Source organism: Cydia amplana, chromosome 15, assembly GCF_948474715.1.
Source record: "Cydia amplana chromosome 15, ilCydAmpl1.1, whole genome shotgun sequence".
NCBI lineage: Eukaryota > Metazoa > Arthropoda > Insecta > Lepidoptera > Tortricidae > Cydia > Cydia amplana.
In genome coordinates, this window is record NC_086083.1 from 3,162,651 (window position 1) to 3,188,882 (window position 26,232).

Genomic DNA, 26,232 nt, shown 5'->3' on the forward strand with positions numbered 1-26,232 from the left:
CGGAATTCGCGCCTTAGGGAGATGCCTAGCGACATCTACCGTAAGAGCATTACACTTTAACGGCTACCGGAGCATAGAGAAAAAAATACATAGAGTGCTCACTCCATACATCAGTTCAGACTATTAATTTCAGTGTCTACATCTAGCATCGAGTAGCGGAACTATCAGTACTGCTACTTGACAATAGATGTAGCACCGACCGGAAAGTCTTATCTCAACAGCATAAGACTTTCCGGTCGGTGCTACATCTATTGTCAAGTAGCAGTACTGATAGTTCCGCTACTCGATGCTAGATGCTAATAGTCTTTTTGGTACTAAAACTGATGTATGGAGTGAGCACTCTATGTATTTTTTTCTCTATGACCGGAGTTAGAAAGAGGTCATATTATATTAGACTCTTTGTACAGGGAATATTACGCGAAAGTCTGCGTAGGGGGCGCCACATCAACAACAAGTAAACAATCTAAGAGTCTACCGCAAACGAGAGAGTCGACATTTTGTTATCTAACCTCTCTATCACTCTTGCATATTCGAGCGATAAAGAGGCAGATAGCTGAGTTTCGATTTCGCGTTTCCCGGTAGGCCCTTTGTAAGCAAACCGCCTTGATGTATCAATGCCATATTTGATTGTCTGTGAAAACTTGTCAAAAAACAGTTTAAGGTCCAGTATGTATAAGTTACTCTATGGTATACTTAAGTCACTAGTGCTGCACTCTGGCGGCAAAACATTGCAGTAATACTCCCTATTAACAACCACGTAGGTACGTGGGTAAGCATAATTCCGTTCCACTTTGTACTAAAATTAGGTAAACGCATTAAAAATATCTAAACAATAAATAAACTTATATGTACTAACATTATGCGAATTTTTCCATTACAGATTCCATTGTTTTTTTTTAATTGCGACAGAGAAAAAGTGTCGTTTACTCTATCACACGGATAACAACGTTTATGATAATTATACTTACAGATTCGGATAGAACTCTATTATCATTAGTCAGCCTATTAAAATTAGATCAAACTAACTTTCGACAAACTTTAATGACAGAGTGTGGAAGTACTACCATAAACGTTAAATTATATGAAAATCTGATCCTTAATAGAGACGGCACACCGGCTGCGTAGACGGGCACGTGCTTTCGCGCTGAAATGTCGGAGCCGTGCACGCGCACATCACGCAAGCGGTGTGCCATCTCTGAGAAGAATCCGTGTATTACAAGCACATGAATGTTTACAGTCGCCATCATATACATCGGAGCGGCCAAGGCGCTCACAAATATCTGAACACGCCTCTATTGTCAAGGCGTTAGAGTCCTGTTCTGATATTTTTGAGCACCTCGGCCGCTCCCATATATCTGATGGCGACTGCACACGCATCCGATGTGCACATACCTTTATAGTGGTACTTCCGCATTCTATTTCTTTAAATTCTACTCGTGACACTGACACTATTACCATGAAAACAATGCGATAATAGTGAACCGTTGGGAAAATAGATCTAAGACAAATAGTCTTCTAAACATCTTACACGAATTACAGTTTTGTACGGAACTCCTTTAATTAAAATTACCTAATTGTCTTTTTTATTAGTCTTTTTGATCGCAAGATTTTGAAGTCAATAATTAAAATATGTCTAGTATGTGCGCTTTTTTAATAGTGGCCATTATACCGTGTTGTTTCATATAAATAAAGCTAAATCATTGTTACAATTTTTTATTAGTAAGTATGACTTTTATAATTACTGTTAAAAAATAAAATAGCTGCAACCATAATAAGGCTTAGAACCTACATTAGTTACAATTGTGACAAAATGTACACCTAGCCGCAAAATACGTGACGCTTCGCTATTCCTAACACTTAACAATTTTACATCAATTTGTAATTGAAATCGAAAAATGGCAGTGCCAAGACGGTACAAAGCCATAGAATTACCAATAAAACTAGCGTATAGTTAACACGACATTTATAGTTGAATTTATAATATAGTTGGGACACTCAATTAACTAAAAAAAAAACTGTTAGTGATCGTGCTTTTTAAATATTTCTGTAATTTTTTTCAACCAGATATACGTCTACAAACGCAACACCGGTCTAATAGCTCCTAACCAACTGAGCTACCGAAGCTTCCGAGAAACGTGCGAATTTATTTCCTTTCCTTTGTTTATACGTCTTAGTGCCACTTGCACCATTCCACTAACCCGGGGTTAACCGGATAACCTGGAGTTACCATGGTTACCAGTACAATTTGACACTTGGTTAACTCTTTAACCGCTTAACCCCGGGTTAGTGGGATGGTGCAGGTGGCCCTTAGGGAGGCGCATAGCGACATTAGCGACATCTCCCGTAAGATTGTTCTAGCTTAACGCCACCGGAGTCTCAAGGTACCTATATTGAGAATTTACCAGTAACAACTAAAACTAGAGCATATGTAAAATATTTCTGCCAAAATTCATTTATGTAACTCTAAGAATGAACCGCGAATGAAACTAGTAATAATATATTTTAATACGCACCATATACGCTTCAAATTTTGAGATGCAATGTCAAGTTACTATACGCTAATTTTATTTTATAAACCGCCCAAGCTTAAATCTACAAAAATTTATACAATTTGGTGTTACAGCACTCTTTCCGACAATCATGACGGAACAACGAACACTAAATAATCTAGTTAACCCTTGAACAACGTTAAACATCTCAATAAGTCAAACTGTGAACACGTCTTAATGTGAAATTATTATTAGCCGTGAACGCAACTACATTTTATATTAATAAGAGGTATCAACCTCGTTTTTTTAATTTGAAAAAAAAAACGGTAAAATCTCCTATGTTTCTTTATTTATTACAGCCAATTCAGAAAAAAATTAAATAAGTTTAATTCTGTCATTAATGAAAATTCGATGAACATTTTATAGTTTTAAAAAAAAAAAATTAACGAGGTCGCACAGGTACCGTGAGCCAAACATAACATTCACGTCTACTACTGAGCTGCCCTCTAGTTCATCTACCCTATAAAAGAGGATTTTTCGAATTAAAAAAAAAACTAATTATCCAGACGTAACTACAGGATTTGAATATTTGTAAACCTTATTACACTGAGACCTGATACTCATTTGAGTCATTTGTCAGAATCAGAATCCACGAGTTTATTAAAACTAGCCATCTAGCTAAGCCAAACCAGGGTTTACATGAGACTACTGTTTTCAACAGACAACTTACACTAATGTCATGACGCTTAAAGCTACCGTCAATTAAATAAATTACTACAGTACGAAGCTATTTGAAACCATACAAAAATAGCATTTATTACGTCGCCGCAAAGTTACAAGTCGAGTGACATTATTCGCTAATTGTGCTCAGGCAAATATTTGTGACATTTACAATGTATAAAAGAGAAAAAATAATCCGTTGTAAAAGGCGGTCGTTTGAAATTACCTGTTGGGTACGGAACCCTAAAAAGAGCTATTAGTGACTAAAATAAAAACAACTGAGTTATGAACTAAACCATATAATTTAATTTATTCCACTATGTAACGAAAGTAATTCATATAAATTATGGGCTAATTTTCGTTACACAAAGGAATCAATTTAATTTTTGAATAACTTAAGTATTAAACTTTTGTTCCATAACCATTTCACTTTCATAGTATGTATTCTCTGACAAATTTAACTTCTAGCGTCCCACGGTCCTAATACTAGTACAAATTACCTCTAATACTTACAAATTACATACCTCCAATGAAATTTGAATCATTATTAAATGGAACAGAGTTGCTTTTGTTTAGTTTCGGTCGATCTTAGTAACCTATTTTTTTATTTTATTTTCTGATACCATTGATTGATTGCAAATTTTAATTAAAAAAAATTGTATGCTGGGCCGCCAGAGGATAATCTAATGATCTAGGCAAGAATGAGAATATTATCCAACGACATCTAGTCAGTAAATTAATAAAATAAATGGCGAATCCGTTTCAAGGCAAATCGTTTTTTTACAGTTTTTGTTTCACACTCATTTAACTTTATTAGTAAATTCAGATCGTAATTCTTAAACATACATTTTTGGCAAATAAATAATTAAAAGAGACATTTCGACATTGAATAAATTAATAAAACATTTGACTATTCCGTCACCTCTTAGAGCCTGACTACAACTTTTTCATAACATCATCATCGACTTTATATAAGTGAGTGACCCGTTTTAATATATTTAATACAACTTTTGGAAACAAAATCGACGTTTGTAACATACACAATTTCGTCCATTTTCCTCTTAAAGTAGTTTGAAAAGACAGTATTTCTGCTTCCGTTTATCTAATCAAGAGCGTAAGTGACTTTAAAAGTTGTAGCCAAGTAAAACCTTACCGTGCTAGTAATAAAGTTGAGTTTCCTTCGTCATCAGTCCACGATGATTTCCTTCTCTCTGGTGTCGTGTTTTTCCGTCTCTTCTACCGGTTCTTGTATAAGGGATACTGTATGTTCGACGTTTGGGTTCTGTACATCGTTGGTTTGTTCGGTGTTGCTGTAACGAAACAATGACCGACTTTTATGATTATTGCACATTCATATTAACCAAAATACGACTTAATATCGCCTTGCACGACGCAAGGACGCTCTCGTGTCAGAGATTATTTAAAAACGCGCAAATTATACGCGATTAAGATCGCTGGAACGATTTAAGATGTAATAAATTTTTTGAAAGAAAAAAAAACATGTTTCTGTTAATAATGTGACAATTCTTAAGATTGGATAGTTAGAAATTATAGTTCGTTTTTTAGCATTAGAAAGAACTTGCAAGAAGGTAAGCGATCATGACATGTCTTTTAATTGAAAAATGCTTTATAAAAATCAAAAACGATTACTTATGAAAGCAGAAGAATATAAATGATCGTATTAGATTCATAATTGTTACATATTTGCCGTAACTTATTTTTAAAATGTGTTTTTCAATTAAAAGACACATCAAGATTGTTTACTTATCTTATTTCTAATGCTAAAAAACCGGCCAAGTGCGAGTCGGACTCGCGCACGGAGGGTTCCGCACCATCAACAAAAAATAGAGCAAAACAAGCAAAAAACGGTCACCCATCCAAGTACTGACCCCGCCCGACGTTGCTTAACTTCGGTCAAAAATCACGTTTGTTGTATGGGAGTCCCACTTAAATCTTTATTTCTGTTTTTAGTATTTGTTGTTATAGCGGCAACAGAAATACATCATCTGTGAAAATTTCAACTGTAGCTATCACGGTTCGTGAGATACAGCCTGGTGACAGACGGACGGCCGGACAGCGGAGTCTTAGTAATAGGGTCCCGTTTTTACCCTTTGGGTACGGAACCCTAAAAACGAACTATAGATTCGACCCAAGAAGGTCGGAGGAGCAGGGGCAATAATCCAGGAACAAGGTTAAGAATATGAGAGAGCTGTGTCCTTACGGCTGCTCGCGAGGAGACTCCGGCGCGGGCGCGGGCGCTGCGGCGGCCGGGGCCAGCGCCAGCGACTGCGGCCGCTTCAGCCACGTACACCGCTCCTCCTGACACCACACCATATTACAACTAAATAAATACATACAAATTTTTGTCTAAACTTGGCTAACCTCATAGCTGGGCAGAAGTCCGTTAATCCGTTAATTAACGAAGTTAAGTTTTCGAGTAACGGATTAACTTTTAAGTTAACTTTAAAAACCTGTAACGGACTTATTAACTTTCCTTAAGTTCGTTAATCGTTAATACTTAAGTACCTACTCACACCAAGACCGCGCGCTGCCGCGCCGCGCCGATCACGTTCCGACTAGTTTGTGTTAGGTTTGTATGCAGTGCAACTTTACATAGCACGAATCGTCGCGCGTACTACTGACTAAGAGTCTAATATTGCTTACCCCGTGCGCCGTATTAATTTTGTTATTACGAGAGTATGACAGAGTCGAACGCGGCAACCTGAGCAGTTGCCATATAAGATACACGGGTGCGAGCCAGGCAAATATAACACTTACTGTTCGAGACCGAGCGTCAACATTTATGATTACCTCTACTAGTTTTATTTCCTATTGCGTATATTTACGATTTCGAGTTAACGATTAACTTTAACTTCCGTTAAAACTTTCGAAAAGTAACGTTTTAACGTTTAACGAAGTTAACTTTTTATTTAACGGATTAACGAAGTTAACTTTTTGATTAACAGTGCCCAGCTCTGGCTAACCTATATAAGTACCCTATATAGGTTATCCATTTTCTCTCGCGAATTCTATTGGCTTAAGTAGCCTTCAGGTTAAGTACTCAAATAAATCAAAACCTGTGTAATCCGGTAACTTTATTTCTGTAAATTGTATGTAAATCTGTGTTGTGTACAATAAAGTGATTACTACTACTACTTTATACCTGTGGTGAATGTACGGCAATAATGTCTGTTTGTGTGGCAGCAGGGGCGGCAGCTGGTGGCAAGACGCAGCGCAACACCTGCTGCATACATCCCTGCAGCTCCACCACCTGAAAAACAATGGATAATAGGCTACATGACTAATTTTCATTTATGGTATTAATCGATCGGGTTTGTTTTTAGGATCAAATGTCTATATGGGACCCATTGCATTAAAGTAACACAAAGGTCAGAAATTGTAGTTAAAGGCCGACAGTCGCACTTCACTCGCGAAACGCCCTATACAAAACGGCCAAGGGCCGTGACGTCATCGCCCACGTTGTAGTATGGACAAAACAAGAAAATTGCGTTTTTGTCGGTGAAATATTGCGTTTATGTATATAGTTGCTATACAATATTTTTTTGGATGAAATGTAAGGAATCGAATGGTACCCTTACTTTTATCGTTTTTGGAAGTTAAAAAAAAACTTAAATTTTGAAACTTTCAGGTCCTGTATTTTTGTAATTTTTGAATATTTTATATTAATATCCACATTATTGTGATAAATTGCTCGTTTGCTATCTATTTTACTAGATTTTGTTATAAAATTCAACATGTGTCATCATCCCTATAATAAATTACATATAATTGACACTCTATATTACAAATATTCACACAACAGAGTCAACAGACCTGTGCCGTTTATCAAAAGCTTGTAACTTGTGATACAAGTGGAAGTCCCTTTCTAACAAAAGCTCTCAAAGAGACTTCCACTTGTATTACAAGTTACAAGCTTTTGATAAACAGGGCACAGGGGCCCGTTTCTCAAAAGCTTGTAACTTGTAATACAAGTGGAAGTCCCTTTCTAATAAAATCTGTCAAAATGTGACATCCGCTTGCATTACAGGTTACAAGCTTTTGAGAAACGGGCCCCAGGGGCTTTTAGCTAAGTCTTTTACATTATATTTTGAGTAATAACCCAATAACTTCGATTATTAGGTTATTACTCTAAATATTTCCGAGCTCATATAACCTGGCAACCTTCAAATCAAGAGTGAACAGGCACCTTCTGGGCAGGCTCGCTCCATCGTAGGCCACGTCTTCGCCTCGGCTAGTCTGTGGCCATGAGTAAGCCCATAAAAAAACCGGCCAAGTGCGAGTCGGACTCGCGCACGGAGGGTTCCGCACCATCAACAAAAAATAGAGCAAAACAAGCAAAAAAACGGTCACCCATCCAAGTACTGACCCCGCCCGACGTTGCTTAACTTCGGTCAAAAATCACGTTTGTTGTATGGGAGCCGCACTTAAATCTTTATTTTATTCTGTTTTTAGTATTTGTTGTTATAGCGGCAACAGAAATACATCATCTGTGAAAATTTCAACTGTCTAGCTATCACGGTTCGTGAGATACAGCCTGGTGACAGACGGACGGACGGACGGACGGACAGACGGACGGACGGACGGACGGACGGGCAGCGGAGTCTTAGTAATAGGGTCCCGTTTTTACCCTTTGGGTACGGAACCCTAAAAACTAACCTGTTGCTGCAAATTGCAGCAGGTCTCGGTCAGTTGCCTCATAACGTCCGGTTTGCTACACTCTGTGTTCTGTAGCGTAGACACCTTCTTCCACAGAGCGTTGATCGCCTGCATCTGTAGCTGTTGTATTTTCCGCTCGCTGTCCAACGCCGCTTTCGTGGCCTCCATGTCGCAGGTTAGCCTTCTGGGAAACAAATGGATTAGCATTCCGAAAAAAACATCAAACATCAACATTTATTCAGCAAATAGGCCACAAGGGCACTTTTACACGTCAACATGGAATTTACATACAGCAAAAAAAAACACATCTACAATTATAAAATACAACTTTCTAAGCCGCAAATATAAAATCAAACTAAAGTATTACATAGCGATGTATAAAGTCTCTAAATGTCGAATTATAAAAAAAACGCTATAACAATAGTATTGAAAAAAAAGAACACAAAGATACAAAACTATAATCTAAAATTATTTAGAGATGTAAATGTCTCTAAGTGTCATCATAACTAAAAGATTACAATATATAGTAGTTAATCAAATTATCCTTAGAGATGTATAGGGTCTCCAAGAGTCAAAATCCTGTATACCTAATTAAAACATTCATTAAGTAAGAAAATGACAATAAAAATAAAATAGCATACGAGAACCGAATGATGTGTGTCTGTGTCCATGTAATTATCCTCAAAAATAGAGTAACTAAATATAATAGCTAGCTGTTAAAAGAAACAGCAAGAAACAAAACATCGTTTAACACATTCATTGCCACCCAGTCAAACAAGACATCCGCGCCAGGACACTGTCATGTAAAGGTGTAGTGCCACGATCCCGACTATCGGATCAAAAGCCTGGGAACGAAATCATAAAATACCCGATAGTCGGGTTTTCGGCACTGAATGTGTTAAAGTTTTTAGACAAAAAATTAAAAGTGCCCCCGACTTTGACAGCCAAACTAGGTGGAGGTACACAATTCTATTTTTTTTTGTAGGTAACTGATTAACAATGCCAATGAAACCTTTGATAATATATAACTAGCGACCCGCCCCGGCTTCGCACGGGTTACACAAAACCTTAACAAATTATATACCTAAACCTTCCTCATAAATCACTCTATTGATAGGTGAAAACCGCATGATAATCCGTTTTTGAGTTTATCGCGAACATACATACACACAAACAGACAGACGCGGCGGGGGACTTTGTTTTATAAGGTGTAGTGGTAGTATCAAGCCAGTTATTAATTTAGAAATTTTTATTTTAGAAATTGTATCACTCGTGAAAGGAACTCAGTTTTTTTTGTGAACTTGGTGGTGATCACCAATTTTTTCCCAATAGTGAGTGGTAATAGGTGAGAAAATATATCCCAGCTGTTACCAGTGGTAACAAATTGGTGGTAACCGCTGAGAATTAACCAACTGGACTTACTGTATATGCTGCCTCGCCCTCGCCGCTTGTATCGCGTGTAGGATCCTCAGTGTATCCTTATTCAGGTTCCTACTTCTGTATCCCCGCCACATCTTCTGTATAGTCACCGCCGCCATGGATTCTGCGCTCATCTTTTTCTGTCTTCTTTGGTTTGACGCTAGCTTAATTATCTCCATCTTTTCCTATAAAAAAATGTTTTTATGAGAAGTTTGTAAATTATTTTCTTGTAGGTACTTCTACACTACACTGAGTTTTATAAGGTTAAAAGTCATTACATGGAAAAAATGGTGTGTTTAATTTTGCTGAAGAATGATTAAAGCATATTTCATTTTACGGACTAACTTACAATAATTGACTAATTGAATTTGAAAGGCTAATTCAGCTTAGTCCTAGTTAAAAATTAAACAAAACATATATTATCAAAGTCCTCAATGAAAAGAAATAAAGAAGTAAATAAGCCAATTTACCTGATCAATTTCATCTCTAGAAACCCCGTTAACCTTTTCTTTGGGTTCAAACTTCAAGCTGCCTTTCCTTTGTTCCATCTTCGCCTTCATCTTAGGCGAAGACGTGGCACTTTTCGGCAGTTTGGGGGAACTTTTCAAACTATTATTAATAACTTTCGGTTGTGTTATCTGTCTGTGCGGCCTGTCTTCGTGTAGACTGCTGTTGCTGGAGGGGCTTGACGTGTTGGAGACGTTTATAGGGTTCGGTTTGGGTATGGTCCGCTGTATGTCGTATATGGGGTCTTGGTAGTCCGGGCTCATTAGGGACTCTGGTACGGGGACCATTTTTGATGCGGCCTCCAGGGATTGGTTCACTGGTTTGATGGGTAATTCTGCAAAATATACACAATAATCATATCTAAAATAATGTCGTTTATGTCTACGGGATGGCACGAAAATACGTTGCAGTGGCGGCGCGTCCATAAAAGCCGATTCCCACCGGCTTGCCTGTTTTTGGACGTTTGAGCAGAATTGTAAAGGAAATATGTAAGCCAAATTAGCCCCGGGTTGCCTATGGATATGTTTGACGCGCCGCCACTGATACGTTGTCAAAATATTTAGGTATAATTTCTTACTCGTCTACTGAAACAATACGTAATACCTATATTCAAAATATTCTCCTTTCGTGTTGATACATAAACATTTGTTAAAAATTATCAAGGATATGCACAGAAAAAAATCTCATTTCATTTATTTTATGCATAAACCATGGTTATAATAAGGTGTTACATAAACATTTGGTACATGGTCGCCCTGCAAGGGCGTAGCACTGTCTTAAAAACTAGTTTAAAACTAAAAAGTTTATTATACCTACAAAACACGATCATTTTTAAAATTGTTAAAATTGTCTTTGACAACATATAAATTTATTTAAATCTAACAAGATATCTTGATAAATGATAATCCTAGAGAACCGAAACAGAACGTGAAATAAAGTTTAGATTGGCTAATGCAGGTGACTGTACAATATCTGAATTTGTCGATATGCGCGCTGTACATTCGCCATCAGATATAGGGGAGCGGCCGAGGTGCTCAAAAATATCTGAACACGCATTTAACGCCTTGACAATAGAGGCGTATTCAGATATTTGTGAGCACCTTGGTCGCTCCTCTATATCTGATGGCGAGTACAGAGTACAGTTGAGTCGCTCGCGGCTCATTTCCCGTACATTTTTGAGGTCTAGTCAACTTCCATAGTTGTGCTATAGTTCGTTTTTTTTTAGCATTAGAAAGAACTTGAAAAAAGGTAAGAGATTTTGACATGTCTTTTAATTGAAAAACGCTTTTTAAAAATCAATAACTATTACTTATGAAAGCAGAAGACTACAAAAGATCGTATTAGATTCATAATTGTTACATATTTACCGTAACTTATTATAAAAAATGTGTTTTTCAATTAAAAGACACATCAAGATTGTTTACCTTATTTCTAATGCAAAAAAAAACGAAGTATAGTTCGTATTACCTTTTTCCTTCTCGTCTTTAGTCTTCTCATACAAGCCCGGCGAGTCGAAGCTCTGGCTCATGGCGGCCGGTATCTCGGTGTACGACGTGGACATTGAGTGAGGGGAGTTAGTTTTAGACAGCGCGGAGTGGTAGCTCGAGGTCAGACGGTCGGGGGAACGCCCCATGTGGCGGGGCGTCATGCGAGCTGTGGGAGATAAAAAAACCGGCCAAGTGCGAGTCGGACTCGCGCACGGAGGGTCCCGCACCATCAACAAAAAATAGAGCAAAACAAGCAAAAAAACGGTCACCCACCCAAGTACTCACCCCGCCCGACGTTGCTTAACTTCGGTCAAAAATCACGTTTGTTGTATGGGAGCCCCACTTAAATCTTTATTTTGTTCTGTTTTTAGTATTTGTTGTTATAGCGGCAACAGAAATACATCATCTGTGAAAATTTCAACTGTCTAGCTATCACGGTTCGTGAGATACAGCCTGGTGACAGACGGACGGACGGACGGATGGACGGACAGCGGAGTCTTAGTAATAGGGTCCCGTTTTTACCCTTTGGGTACGGAACCCTAAAAACAACCGGTCAAGTGCGAGTCGGACTCGGTTTCCAAGGGTTCCGTACATTACCCAATGTTTAATAATGTATTTTTTATGTGTAACATTACTTTAGAAAACCCGTAGGGGTCGGATCAAAAACTAATTAAGTCCGACTCACGCTTAACTGCCCATTTCTAATAGGTTTTCCTGTCATCTATTGGTAAATAATTATTTTGTGTATGTTTTCAAAATTTTAGACCCAGTATTTTATGGTCGGACAGACAGACGCACGAGTGATCCTATAACTCTATAAGGATTCCGTTTTTTTCCTTTTGAGGTCCGGAACCCTAAAAATAGAAAATATACAATAGGTAGCAGTGGCGGCGCGTCAAACATATCCATAGGCAAGCCGGGGCTAATTCGGCTTACATATTTCCTTTACAACTCTGCTCAAACGTCCAAAAACAGGCAAGCCGGTGGGAATCGGGTTTTATGGACGCGCCGCCACTGATAGGTAGCGTCTGTTGTAGCGTATACTCGAATATTATAATGTATAGTGATTTCACGCCCTTCGTAAACGCTTCATAATGCGGTGTCTATGTAGTCAAATTAAACCACATTGCTTTGTAGGTAATTCTACTGGGTAAACTTACATTGCATTCTTGGAGATTGTAACTTGGGCTTTATAGGGCTGTGGTTTTGGTCTTTCAGCTGCTGCTGATGATGCTGCGCCTGAAAAAACGTCCTAGTTTAAACACTTAATAAAAGGATAATATTGTAGTACAGTGTAAAGGAACCTTAACATTAACATTGATATGTGTAACGCTGCCTTAACAAGATTAGCCTGGCACCTATGACATCTAGACCCGCCCTTTTCTACTAAAATGTTAAGTAAAAAAAAACTATAAGGTAATGGTGTCTTAAAATTAACTACCATTGAAGAATGTCTCAGTTGTTTAATTAAGAGAAACTGAAAAAACATAAACAAATGTGACTAAGGGCTCATTTAGACGGCGCGCGAACTCGTATACGATTTTAGTTACATTGCGGACCATTGAGGTTACTTCAATTCAGCCGACCGATCAAATAACGCAATGTAACGATTCTAATATGTACACACAAAAAATGAGTCGTACCTTGCTCAATATAAGGCGCAGTTTCCTTTGGTCCTCGGTGTCTAGAGCATCGGCTGTCAGGGGGCACGTGGAGGCCAGGTATTCGCATAGTTCCTGGTGTTGGCCGGAGTGATAATGTCGGCCTTTACCTTGGCTGTATAGCCACTCCACTTTTACACTACAAGTTATCAAAAATGAGTCGTACCTTGCTCAATATAAGGCGCAGTTTCCTTTGGTCCTCGGTGTCTAGAGCATCGGCTGTCAGGGGGCACGTCGAGGCCAGGTATTCGCATAGTTCCTGGTGTTGCCCGGAGTGATAATGTCGGCCTTTACCTTGGCTGTATAGCCACTCCACTTTTACACTACAAGTTATCAAAAATGAGTCGTACCTTGCTCAATATAAGGCGCAGTTTCCTTTGGTCCTCGGTGTCTAGAGCATCGGCTGTCAGGGGGCACGTGGAGGCCAGGTATTCGCATAGTTCCTGGTGTTGCCCGGAGTGATAATGTCGGCCTTTACCTTGGCTGTATAGCCACTCCGCTTTTAGACTGCTACAAGTTATCAAAAATGAGTCGTACCTTGCTCAATATAAGGCGCAGTTTCCTTTGGTCCTCGGTGTCTAGAGCATCGGCTGTCAGGGGGCACGTGGAGGCCAGGTACTCGCATAGTTCCTGGTGTTGGCCGGAGTGATAATGTCGGCCTTTACCTTGGCTGTATAGCCACTCCGCTTTTAGACTACAACAAAGTTATCATTATCATATGTGACGTTATCTATGAAAAGGGACCTTATTGTCGATGGCGCTTACGCCATTATTAACGATGCGCCGACATAAATACAATGCCGCGCGACGCTGTGCGGCGTAAGCGCCGTCGACAATAAGGTCCCTTTTCATAGATAATGCCCCATATGATCATCAATCAATAGATCGATTCGGTGTATTGGAAGTAAATGCTCACCTTTCAATAGCACTGACGACGAATCCATCGATGGTCTTCACATTTAGGATCCAGTTCAACACAAAAGGGCGGTAGTCAAACCCTCTGAGCTGTGATTCAAGGAGTTTTACATTTACAGGGAATGGAGTTTTTTGGTTTGTTTTCCAATGATCCGTAGCATATTTGAGTCGCTTAACTTCAAACTTGGGTAAATACATCTGTCAGATTATTTGGAGCATTCCATGAAAATGGTAAGTTTTTCAGCTAGTTTTTTTTTTAACAAAAATCTTTATTTATGCAAAGTCTACGTGAAGTACAAAGTATTGGCGAATTTTACATGCGAAACGAGTCGCTTACGAAATATTTGCTTTAATTCCGAATTACTTTGTCGACTTATTTTTCTTTACGACGTATTATAGTAAAAGTAAATTAAACAGTTTATTAAGAAAACCCCAGCAGCCTTTGCCCATCAGTGCACTGCCTATATTGTATTCCAAGGTATACAATATAGGTTATAAAAAAAAAGAAAACAAGCAGCTTTAATATAATACTAATATTATACTATAAAAAACCGGCCAGGTGCGAGTCGGACTCGCGTTCCAAGGGTTCCGTACATTAAGTCCGACTCACGCTTAACTGCACATTTCTAATAGGTTTTCCTGTCATCTATAGGTAAAGAACTATTTGATGTATTTTTTTCAAAATTTTAGACCCAGTAGGGGTGGTCATTTTTTGCCTATTTTCTTGAATAACTGCTATTTGGGTGAATCAACTTTTTAGTGTTCACCATCACACGTACAGAGTCCCTGTTCTTTGTAATAAGGTTGATATTTGTATGTAGGGATTTTTCTTAGAGATAGACGTGTGGACTGTTTGAAGATTTATTTGCGACTGAATTTGACACATACATGCATACATTAATACGATCACTCACACATGCTTAAAACGCATCCAACATACCGCCCACCAAAAGGGTATCGACCTTTTATTAAACTACATAGGTATAGATACTCATCTACAAAATTGTACATAGTATTTACTATAACAAATTGTATGATAAACTACATTATATGCATGCAATTGCATTGACAAACTATAGCACTATGTATAGTAAGGAAAAGCAAGTATGAGAGAGTATTATACAACAACATGTCAGCAATTAAGGTAAAATTCAATTACTAAATTTATACAATTATCTAAGCTTTAGTGACAGAAACAAAGTAGAAGACTTGAAACATAAGTAGTTACATGCAAAATTAATTTCAATTGGAGCATTAACTAAATTAAGATTCTGTATCAACGGGCATAAGACACAATTTAGTAATAGTTCTTTTTATGATTGAATCACCACTTTTAACACTGTATACACGGGTTAAGTTGTCAGTCCCTTTACTCTTAAGATCTAGTACTTCGACCTTATATAATTCAGAGTCAGCTGATATCGCCCATGTAAGGTTCTTCGGTGGGCGTCGTGCATGATGAGGTACGTAAAGTGACATTTACATAAAATTATAGGATGCTTTCGTTCTTCATCTAGCTCAGAATGGCACAATCTACCGCCCACCCTGATGATGTAGTTTTCGTCAAGGTAAGGGTTTAAGGTTCTTAATTTGCTCTTAGCGCTTACTCTATTTCTCGTTTTTATGCTTTCTATGTCTTCATTGAAATATTCTGCTTGCACAGCCTTTGTAGTTGTACACACCAGTAATGCCTCCTCTAATTCTTGTGTTGTTATTGTCTTTTCCGTGTTTGTGGTTTTCTCTTTTAGGTACGTCAAGAATCTTCTGGCATAAACGATGGACTTCAGTAAATTAGGTAAAGTATAGTCTTTAAACTTCTCAGGTAAGGGTTTGTAAACTTCTGTATTTTCATCTCTAGGTTAACTTTTATTGTTACTTTTTTAATTTCCAGGTCTGTCTCTTCTTTTATGGTTTTCGATGCAAGCGGGTACTCCTTGCCTTCATCTTCTGCCACTTGTTGGTGCGTCTTGACAGCAAGATAAGGCGCAGAAGCAGTGCCAAAAGTCACGCGAAGCAGTCGGTAGTGTTTAACTGGATCGCTTGTATTTTTACGCCATAGTATCCTCTGGAAATCGGTATCCTTCGGGCTCATCAGAATCTGCAAGTACATCTTCTTTATGTCTGATATCATGGCTACACGTCGCATGCGCCATCTCATGACTAGATTTCGCATGTCTTCATGTAAATGAGGACCGACTAGGAGCTCGTCGTTCAGGGATACGCCATTAGAGCCTTTAGGACAAGCATTAAAGACTATTCTAGTCTTTGTAGTTTCTTTTTCTTCTTTAATCACAGCGTGATATGGTAGGTATACTGCTTCCTCGTTAACTTCTTCTTCAGGAACTTCTTCAATGTAGTTTGGTTTCATGTATTCTTATATAGCTTTAACATACTCATTCTTCAGATTAGGATCCCTTTCGAATCTTCTTTCTTGTTGTTTCAGTCTCAGCATGGCGATGTCTCTTGTGTGTCCTTTTGGAGATAGTGGTTCTTCTTTTTTGAATGGTAACGTTACTATGTATCTTCCTTCTTCGTTTCTTGTATGCGTCTCCTTGTAAATCATTTCACACCTTTCTTCTTCTTTCGTGAGACTCTTCTTTGTATCTGTAGTGTCTATCTCCCAAAATGCCTTTAACATGTCGTCTACGTCGACCTGATGATGCATCACAACTATGGTTTCTTGTAAAGTGTCTGCTGTGCCTTCTACGTCTCCGAATATTATCCAACCTAGGCTTGTTTCTTGAGCGCATGGAGTGCCAGGTGGACCTTTCTTAACCTTTCCTTCTAGTATTTGTGCATACACTTTTACACCAAGTAGCATGTCTACTCGCCCTGGCTGGTGGAACTTAGGATCAGCCAGAGTGAGTCTTTGTATGTGTGACCAGGCTTGTGGGTCATACTTTATCTTCCTTGATGGTAGTTGTGATGTGAGCTTTGAGGGCATTATATAAGCCTTGACATCTAGCTGGAAACTGTCATCTTGATTTGACAATATTTGAACATGTGCTGCGCTGTTGATCTTGATCTGGAGGTCGCCGACACCGGTAACAGTTCCTCTCACAGGTGACCTCTTGACTCGCAGAGCTTGTGCTGCGCGTTCGCTTAAAAAGCTTGACTCTGACCCTGGATCAATTAAACAACGAAGGGGAGTCACGTGACCTTCGTCGTCCCTAATGGATATCATTGCCGTCGCTAGCAGGCCTTTGGATTTCTTGCAGGCAAAGTTACACGAAATTTCCACCACTTCTACTTATTCATCGTTCTGCGGGTCTTCTTCGTGGTGTGTAAGCCGACTGTGGTGAGCTTGAGTTTTCACTGACTCCTTATTCTGCTCTTGGTGTATCATGGTGTGATGCCTCTTTTTGCATATACGACATGAAAAGGAAAGACGACATCGTGATGCAGAATGTCCAGGAAGGAGACAGTTGAAACATAATTTAGTTTTCTTCACATAGTCAATTCTCTCCACAGGTGACATTTTCGTGAACTCTTGACAGTGACATAAAGTGTGTTCATCCCTACATAAAACACAGCTTTTCGATGGTGTTGTTACATGGTAAGACTTCTCCTTAATTGATTTTGCTTCTTTAGGTACGGTAGCCGTGACAGGGTTAACTAGTTCTAACGTGCGAAACTTCGACTCGAGATATTTCTTTAAATCAGTCCACTTGGGCAACTGGTCCGCACTTAAACTGTAGGCATGTTCCTCCCAATCCTTATGAGTTTCGTTGTCGAGTCGGTTCACTACCAGGTATATTATGAACGGATCCCACTCGTTAATATTCACTTGAAGATTTTGTAAATCATTCAAACATTGCGTCGTAGTGTCCAGTAGATGTTTTATTTGAGTAGATGTTTGCGTAGTAGTCTTCTTTTGATTAAACAATCTCTTCAAAAGGGAGTTCACAATTAACCTCTTATTACCATACCTTTGCTTTAAAGTCTCCCAGGCTAACTCATAATTTTGTTCTGTAATCGTAACATGCTTCAATAAGGCAGCTGCTTCACCGGCGATACTTGACTTTAAATAGTGCAGTTTCTGAACCTTACTAAGACTCGTGTTGTTATGTACTAACGACGTAAACAAGTCGTGAAACGTCGGCCACTCTTCACAGTTATTAGAAAACACAGGTAAAACAATAGCAGGTAACTTGACATGTTGTTGCACAGCTTCGAACATCGTGATATCCAGCGAACTTGTTCCTTGAACATGTGTGGGAGCGGCAACAGCGAGCGCGTCCTTGATATCACCTTGTAAACATAGGTATAACTCCTCCACGACGTAATAATCTTCCTTAAGAAAGTACTGCATCTCGCCGCGCTCCTGCATTGTAGTATTCTGTACCAGCTGTTTATGCGCCGATGTAAATGTTTTCCAATAAGCGTCGATACACTGTGCTCGAGATTCTAAGTAGCCTTTAGTTAAACGTTGTTTGGGACATTTCTTCAAATTAGTTTCAGTTTTCTTCAATAATAATGCTGTATCCTCCAAAACACGAATTAACTGTATGTTAGTACTCATATTGCAGTATTTACTTGTTCATTCACGTAAACAACACGATAACACAACTTGATAATCTTCACTTTATTTAATTTGTCATAATTTCCTTATAACTTGCAACTGCAGATAGCAACTATAGGCTCAGGAATGCGGTCCTCTATTGTTCTCGCCGGCCGGCTGGACTTCGCTTATCTGGTTCCTCCTCCGGTTCGATGTCGACCAAATGTTCTTTGTAATAAGGTTGATATTTGTATGTAGGGATTTTTCTTAGAGATAGACGTGTGGACTGTTTGAAGATTTATTTGCGACTGAATTTGACACATACATGCATACATTAATACGATCACTCACACATGCTTAAAACGCATCCAACAGTCCCTGAACGATAATTTTGTATTAAATAAAAGTAATGAGTTTTTTAGTATTCCGTTATGTTCCTATTAATATTATCTAACAGTTTATTACAAAACATTTTATTTTGTTTACAATTTACCCGTTCTATATTGGTTGTCCAAAAGACCAAAAGTTGGTTTTCAATAGTAGGACAGATTGTCCCCGTGCAACGGTGCACCATAAAACTTTGTATCATAAAAAAATACTGTTGTGGAATTGGTATTTAAACACATAATCATGTTTATGGATAAGTATAATTAATAAAACATACCGATTTATTATATTTGCGTTAGTTGGTTTATGAATAAATTGCCTTTTAATTTTGTCCCTTTAATTATCCACGCCATGCAGGTCAACTGGACAACCATAAATTAGTTATGAAATCTAAATATAGATAACGTAGTAAGATACTTGACAAGTTCAAATTTCTGGTAAGCAGATAGGCGTACCCGTCATTTTGATTACACGAAATTCGCGGCGTCAGTCGGTCGAGTACTGTTGGAGAGCGTGTGTGGCTTTACTGCATGTCCATCAGACCACTGGCACAAATACATAAATACTTAACATATTACAATAAATGACATTGTACCAGATACTATTTTATATATATTTTACCGTAAGGGTGAAAAAAACATAAAAATCTTTAATATTTATTATACGGCTGAAAGTTTTAGAAAAGTCTCTCAGACAACTAGTCACTTGGACAACGGAAGTGGTTGTCCGTAGGACATTTTGGTTGTCCCTTAGGCAAAAACGGTGAGATAAGATTTTTTATAAGGTATGAAACAAATTTAATTATCTATCAGAAAGCACTAACATACATATATATGTTATTGCTTTCTGATATTTTATTAAATTTGTTTCATTTAGTACCCTCTTTAAGATTTATTATTAATATTTCCATTGTCCCTTAATTGAAAACCACATATCATTATTTTATTTCTTTTTAAATTCAAGAGCAGTTCATAAATGTTTAAAGATACAATAACACAATATAAAAGAAAGTAGCAGGAGCAATTTTCTTTCATTACTATAACTATTTCGCGTTTAAATTAAAAAGTTCCGATTCTGTTAAATAAGAGTTGTCCAGGGGACACTTTTAAGGGATATATTGCGAGATTTCGTGAGATATATGCCATATATAAAGATAACATATTAAACTGCATTGTTTAATGAATGTAACTATAATAATTTTTAAACAATAATTGATATCTAGTTTGTTTAAAAATACTTTTGGAGAGTGGCCCAGGGGACAGGGCTGATCTGGGCTGGTGAACATTTTTAGCCAAATTCACTAAATTCTTAAAGAAACAGCTCTGCTGTATGCATAATCATAAACAAGAGAACATTATCTTTAGAATAAAATATATAAATATGGAAAATAAGAACTAAAAATAAAAATCCACAATTTCATCATGTGGACATTTAAAAGTTGATTCACCCATTTATGTATTTATCCAAAAATGATAAAAAAAATATTTGAGATTCTTACAATGAGCTCTTTCATTTGATATGTAACACGATATCGTTTGGAAAACTTAATTTAACTTAAATTTTTTAATTTACCCTCCAAAAATGGCCTCCATATATAAAATTCATTTACGTTATAGGTCCATCTTTGGGTCACAAACTTACATATGTGTGCCAAATTTCAACTTAATTGGTCCAGTAGTTTCGGAGAAAATAGGCTGTGACAGACGGACGGACAGACACACGAGTGATCCTATTAGGGTTCCGTTTTTTTCTTTTGAGGTACAGAACCCTAATAAAAAGGCATGCCAAAAAAAAGAACCAGGCTCGGAAGTCGAAAAATGGGTGTGAATGTGCCTTACGTAATGATGGAATGCTACTTATGTTATTTTGGTATTAAGAAAAGGTAATAGGGTAGATATTTTCTGAGAGGGTCGAATGGATTTACCCGAGTTTGAAGTTAAGCGACAGATTTGTTCTTTACATAAAAAATATTATCATTTTCAGTACAGGCATCATACTAACCGACCCCACTCTGATGCATGCCTGCTTGTGTATAGTAGCTGCGAATTTGCATGGAGAAATTATAAATGAATTCATTGATAGTCGCCATGCACTTTTACGGCTGATGGTACAGTCAGCAGCAGAAGTTTCTAGGCGGGCGAGGTGTACAAAATTACGCTCTTTTTCTCTTAAAAATAAAGTCGTGTCAAGATCATTTTAACACCTCGCCCGTTTAGCAACTATTGCTGCTGACTGTACAATAGAGTGTTTAGACATTGATACATTTATACATTTATTTACACATGTATACATTTTGCTCGGAAACATAAAAACTAGAAAGTGCGCGTTTTCACAGAGATAAGCCCTAGCTAGATCGATTATTGTCCCCCAAAAACCCCCATATAGCAAATTTCATCGAAATCGTTAGAGCCGTTTCCGAGATTCCCGAAATATACAGGGTGTCCCAAGAAGTAGTGATATACTGAAGCTGGGAGGTAGAGGACCTAGAGGGCTATCTGAATCACCCCCATGTATGTTCCGCGATTTTTCGTATTTTCGGAGTAATGATTTTTTTTTAATTTTTCACCTATCGCCGAGTACGATGAGATTTTTATTTATGGTGACGTGAATTATTGCGGTAGATGCTTGATTTTTTTTGTGTGCTATGCTGATAGATAGGCCAATTCAGTATGGTAACATTTACTATCGTTAGATCTTTGAATGGAATAAAAAAAAAATAATGCCAAGAAAGATAAAATTACCCAGTATGTTCACAACTTCAAGGGCGCTTAGAAAAATAAAACATACTGGGTAATTTTATCTTTCTTGGCATTAATTTTTTTTTGATAATTAAAAGGTAGGTAGGATTTCACCTACCTGTGGTGAAAAATTAAAAAAAATCATAACTCCGAAAATACGAAAAATCGCGGAACATACATGGGGGTGATTCAGATAGCCCTCTAGGTCCTCTACCTCCCAGCTTCAGTATATCACTACTTCTTGGGACACCCTGTATAAATATATATACAACAAGAACTGGGGGCCGATTTTTGAAATTCGATCGCTCGATTTCGTCACTCGAAAATCGGTGGAAAACGGCGAAATGCTAATTTTTGAAATACGAGCGATCGAAATTTGGAATCTACTGGTATTGACCACTCGATTTCAATTCTATTAGTAGAATTTAAATGCCTAGTAGTGGAGATATTATTTAACGAAATACACGAAATCGAGTGATCGTAATTCAAAAATCGGCCCCCTGCTCGTAACTATAAAATATCAATTCATTGCACCGATTATAATAGCAAATGCATTATCTCTTATGTTCTAAGGGTTTGAAAAGGATACAGCTTATCCTTCCCCGCCATCGCCACGCACGGGTTCCCCTGCACAGTGAAGCTGTCCAGCCTGCTCAGATGCACTAGGTGGCAGACCTCGTTGAGGTCCTGGATGTTGTTGTGGGCTAGACCTAGGTGCTCCAGGCTGGGGGGGAGGTAGCGGTCACATTGCCGCAGGTCGATTATACGGTTGCGTTCGAGGGCTAGGTGCTGGAAACAGATTTCACGTATATTAACTCACATTTATAGACGGGTCTAACGCGAAATTTATTCAATTACCTTTATATACCGACGTTTCGATATTGTGAGTGTTGCGTGTCGGACTATTGACAATAATTAACATTATGTGTAGTGGGTGGTTTGAAAATGTGATGTCTACCCCAAACTTTTTCATACACTTTTCGTCGGGTAGTTGCACAAATCTCTGTTTTGACATTTTGCTGAGACTTTAGTTGGCCGCGACCATGACCAGTGAAACCTGTGTCGAAACGTCGGTATATAAAGGTAATTGAATAAATTTCGCGTTAGACCCGTCTATAAATGTGAGTTAATATGTGTTCAAAACGCGAAGGTTTTAAATATTAGATGTCACGTAATAAGAAAGTAGTACATACTGTTCTACCTTATAGGTGGCCAGCCGGGCTAGCACAAGATTGGCGCGACAGTATCTCACAGTGAGATAGATTACCCGTCCCTCTTTAATTAATATAGTTAGAAAAAGACGGGTACTCTATGTCGCCGCGAGATACTGTCGCGCCAATCATGTGCTAGGCCTATGGTTGGACAAATGCCCAAGTAAGAAAAACCGGCCAAGTGCGAGTCGGACTCGCGCACGGAGGGTTCTGCACCATCAACAAAAATAGAGCAAAACAAGCAAAAAAACGGTCACCCATCCAAGTACTGACCCCGCCCGACGTTGCTTAACTTCGGTCAAAAATCACGTTTGTTGTATGGGAGCCCCACTTAAATCTTTATTTTATTCTGTTTTTAGTATTTGTTGTTTCAGCGGCAACAGAAATACATCATCTGTGAAAATTTCAACTGTCTAGCTATCAAGGTTCGTGAGATACAGCCTGGTGACAGACGGACGGACGGACGGACAGCGGAGTCTTAGTAATAGGGTCCCGTTTTTACCCTTTGGGTACGGAACCCTAAAAAAGCCGTACAAGTGCGAGTCGGACTTTTACTTTTTAGTATTTGTTGTTATAGAGGCTACAGAAATACATCATCTGTGAAAATTTCAACTGTATATCACGGTTCATGAGGTACAGACAGACAGACAGAGGAGGCTTAGTAATATGGACCCTTTTTTACTCTTTGGGTACGAAACCCTAAAAACGATAATAAAATACGAGATTGCCTGTTCTCGATTGAATAAAAAATTATGATACAAATCCGTTACATACGGATACATAATGAATAATTTATTATGAGCGAGTTCAACTGTATGTGGGATGAATGATGAATTGGATCTAATGGGCTGTGTCCAATTGTCAAAAAGTTGCTTATCATTGTCACTCTGATGATAAATCATAAATTATGACAAATTCATTGTTGTTTTGTAGTAAGATGTTGATCCCATGACCATAAATTTGAGGTCCAAAAAACCAGTGGGCCACACTGGTTTTTTGAATAGCAAATATCAATTGAAAGTTTTGCCAAATTGCCAATCACAAAACATCAATACAAACAGCAGTCAGGAAGTAAAATAAAAGCATAATGCACCATCGCCCACACTGTGCACTGTTAACTGTACATCAGTGGACTTTATGCCTTTTGTAATTAGGTCCACCAATGTACAGTTAGAAGTGTTGCGTGTGTTGTGTGTTTGCACAATACCTTCAAACTCTTCAAGTAGCTGATGTCAGCGATGAAGGAAATCTGGTTGTTGGACAAATCTAGGTGCTCTAGATGCATGTTGTGGTTCAGGTGCTCTATTGATTTTATGTTGTTCCCTGTAATAAATAGAAATAAAATAATATGAGAAACACTTTTACATATGCTGTGTCACAGAATAAATAATAGTACTAGGTACAGAAGGTTCACTCTCTAACAAAACGAGTCTATTACGACAGATATGACCGCTAAGGTTGCGCAAGCGCGAGCAGGCGTCCGATCCGTAGCGGTGCGCGGCAACTACTAGGCTAGACACCAAAATTGGTGTGGGCCGCATGTACTTGTAGATACTTGTAGCGAGGTGACGAAATCGCGGAGCGAGCCACGCCTGGCTCTGTTTTTAAATTCCATATCCATTTCAGTTGACAGTTTTGATGGCCTATTTACTTTTTTTTAATCATATTGAAGGCAAACGGGCAGACGAATCGCCTGATAAGCGATTACCGTCGCCCATGGACACCTGCAACACCAGAAGGGTTGTAAGTGCATTGCCGACCTTTAAGATGGGAGCTCGCTCTGTACTATATGCAATTTTTACTACACTTAAATTTAAACTTTATATTTACTTTTACAATCCTGCTTTTGTACAAATTTTGGTCTAAAATGACAGATGGGTTGGACAAATCAAACTGTCACTTTAGTGTCTGGGATATAAAAACAAGGATTACATCTACAAGATAAGTAAATGAATCACACTGTCTGTTACAGTAATTGCCCAATTTAAGAGTTCTGGCTTGGATACAGTTTGTATGATGTCATTCCCCAGTCTGTTATCTGCAATATTATCTCGCACAATTAATTACATAAGAACCTCAAAATTTGAATGTCTTAACAAAATAACTAACAAAAAAAACTACAACTAACTAAAATAAAATAAATATAGGTCTACATTATAAAAAATTCTAGCTGTTTAGCTTACTTACCTACATGTTTTATAAGACTGTTTGTTTCTAAATAAATTTAAAAAAAAAACATGTTTGCAAATTGACATCTTAGAAATAGTAAACGGCATATTAAAAACACATCAAAATAATGTGCAGATTTGCTCTAACTTCCAGTAATCCAAATTTTCCAGTAAGCCATTCTTTTTGAGGGGCAGAAAGGTTAGGACAACGCTCAAGTCACAGGTGGAGGTTAATATAGTAGTGTTTAGTTTTAAGTTTATAAAATACATATGTATGTAAATCTGTTAGGTATTTGTAATATGGGCCTTGTTGCCAGATTTAAAATTTCAAAAAAAAATATAGTAGAGAGGATACTTACCAGCCAATTTCAGCACTTTAAGGTATATCAGATCCTTGAGCCCCTCAATCTGCAGGATGCCGTTGTTGTTGAGGGCCAGAATGCGGATGTTGGTGAGGCGCGACACACTGTGCATCCGCAGCAGGAAGTTGTTGCATATTGACAACTGGAATTTTAAGTATATCGATTAAACTAACTGCGTCCAAAGCTCCCGTGGTTAAGCCAGTTGTTTCCAAAATTAAGCTATAAAAATCACTTAAATGTGAATAGGTACAGAATGTGACGGGAAGTTATTTTCAAATTGAAATTGAAAACCATAAAAAAATTGGTATACAAGTATAGACATCCTTAAGCCTTTGCAAAAAGTTCAGGACGTAACTATTAAAATTTATTAAATTAAACTTGTTGCCTTTTAGCAAATCAAACAATTTTGCCAAGACAATTGAAAGCATTTTATTTTATTAGTAAGATTCATGCAATCAGATTCTTCACGAAGATTACTGAATAAATTAACTGTGATTAAAGCCATTGTAGGATTTGTATGAATTAGCATGTGGAATGTATGCTGATATCTCTGCTGTTTTCTCTTAGTACGCGAGTGACTTACGTTTTCGACACGACTGTACGTGTCCAGGTTGTCCAGCCGTTGCAGCTCGTTCTGGTCCAGGATCAAGTTTATTATAGTTTTCCCATCATCGGATGGCGCTTTCTCTATTTTCTTCAACCCACGCCTCGACAGGTCCAATGTTTCGCTATTAGACTCCTCTGCAAACATCATAACGGTTACAGAACTATCCAAGCGAAACCATATACATTATCAATAACAAACATACCCATCGTATTGTACTTTATAGCATCTTTTATTTATTTAGAAATTTGATGCAGTTTTTCACAAAAATCAACATTCGTAAATTCACGTTCTGAATATTAATTACAATTATTGGTTAACTGTCAACGCCCAGATATTTACAGTAAATAATTTTTGGTAACAATAAATAAATACGCTTCGAATAA

The 26,232-nt window shown here is 38.0% G+C and overlaps 1 protein-coding gene across 1 annotated transcript; it reads right to left on the reverse strand.

The window, feature by feature from the left end:
• Window positions 1-4,277: 4,277 nt before the first annotated feature.
• Window positions 4,278-26,045, reverse strand: LOC134654453 (centrosomal protein of 97 kDa-like). Its single transcript, XM_063509896.1, has 14 exons — window positions 25,826-26,045; window positions 25,240-25,384; window positions 23,920-24,035; window positions 22,091-22,290; window positions 13,877-13,960; window positions 13,498-13,654; window positions 12,460-12,538; window positions 11,280-11,465; window positions 9,776-10,146; window positions 9,309-9,490; window positions 7,887-8,070; window positions 6,373-6,480; window positions 5,437-5,528; window positions 4,278-4,519 (listed from the first exon to the last, which is right to left on the reverse strand). Exons 1-14 carry the CDS (start codon window positions 25,994-25,996, stop codon window positions 4,396-4,398), a joined length of 2,199 nt encoding a protein of 732 aa, XP_063365966.1. The 5' UTR covers window positions 25,997-26,045; the 3' UTR covers window positions 4,278-4,395.
• Window positions 26,046-26,232: the final 187 nt, after the last annotated feature.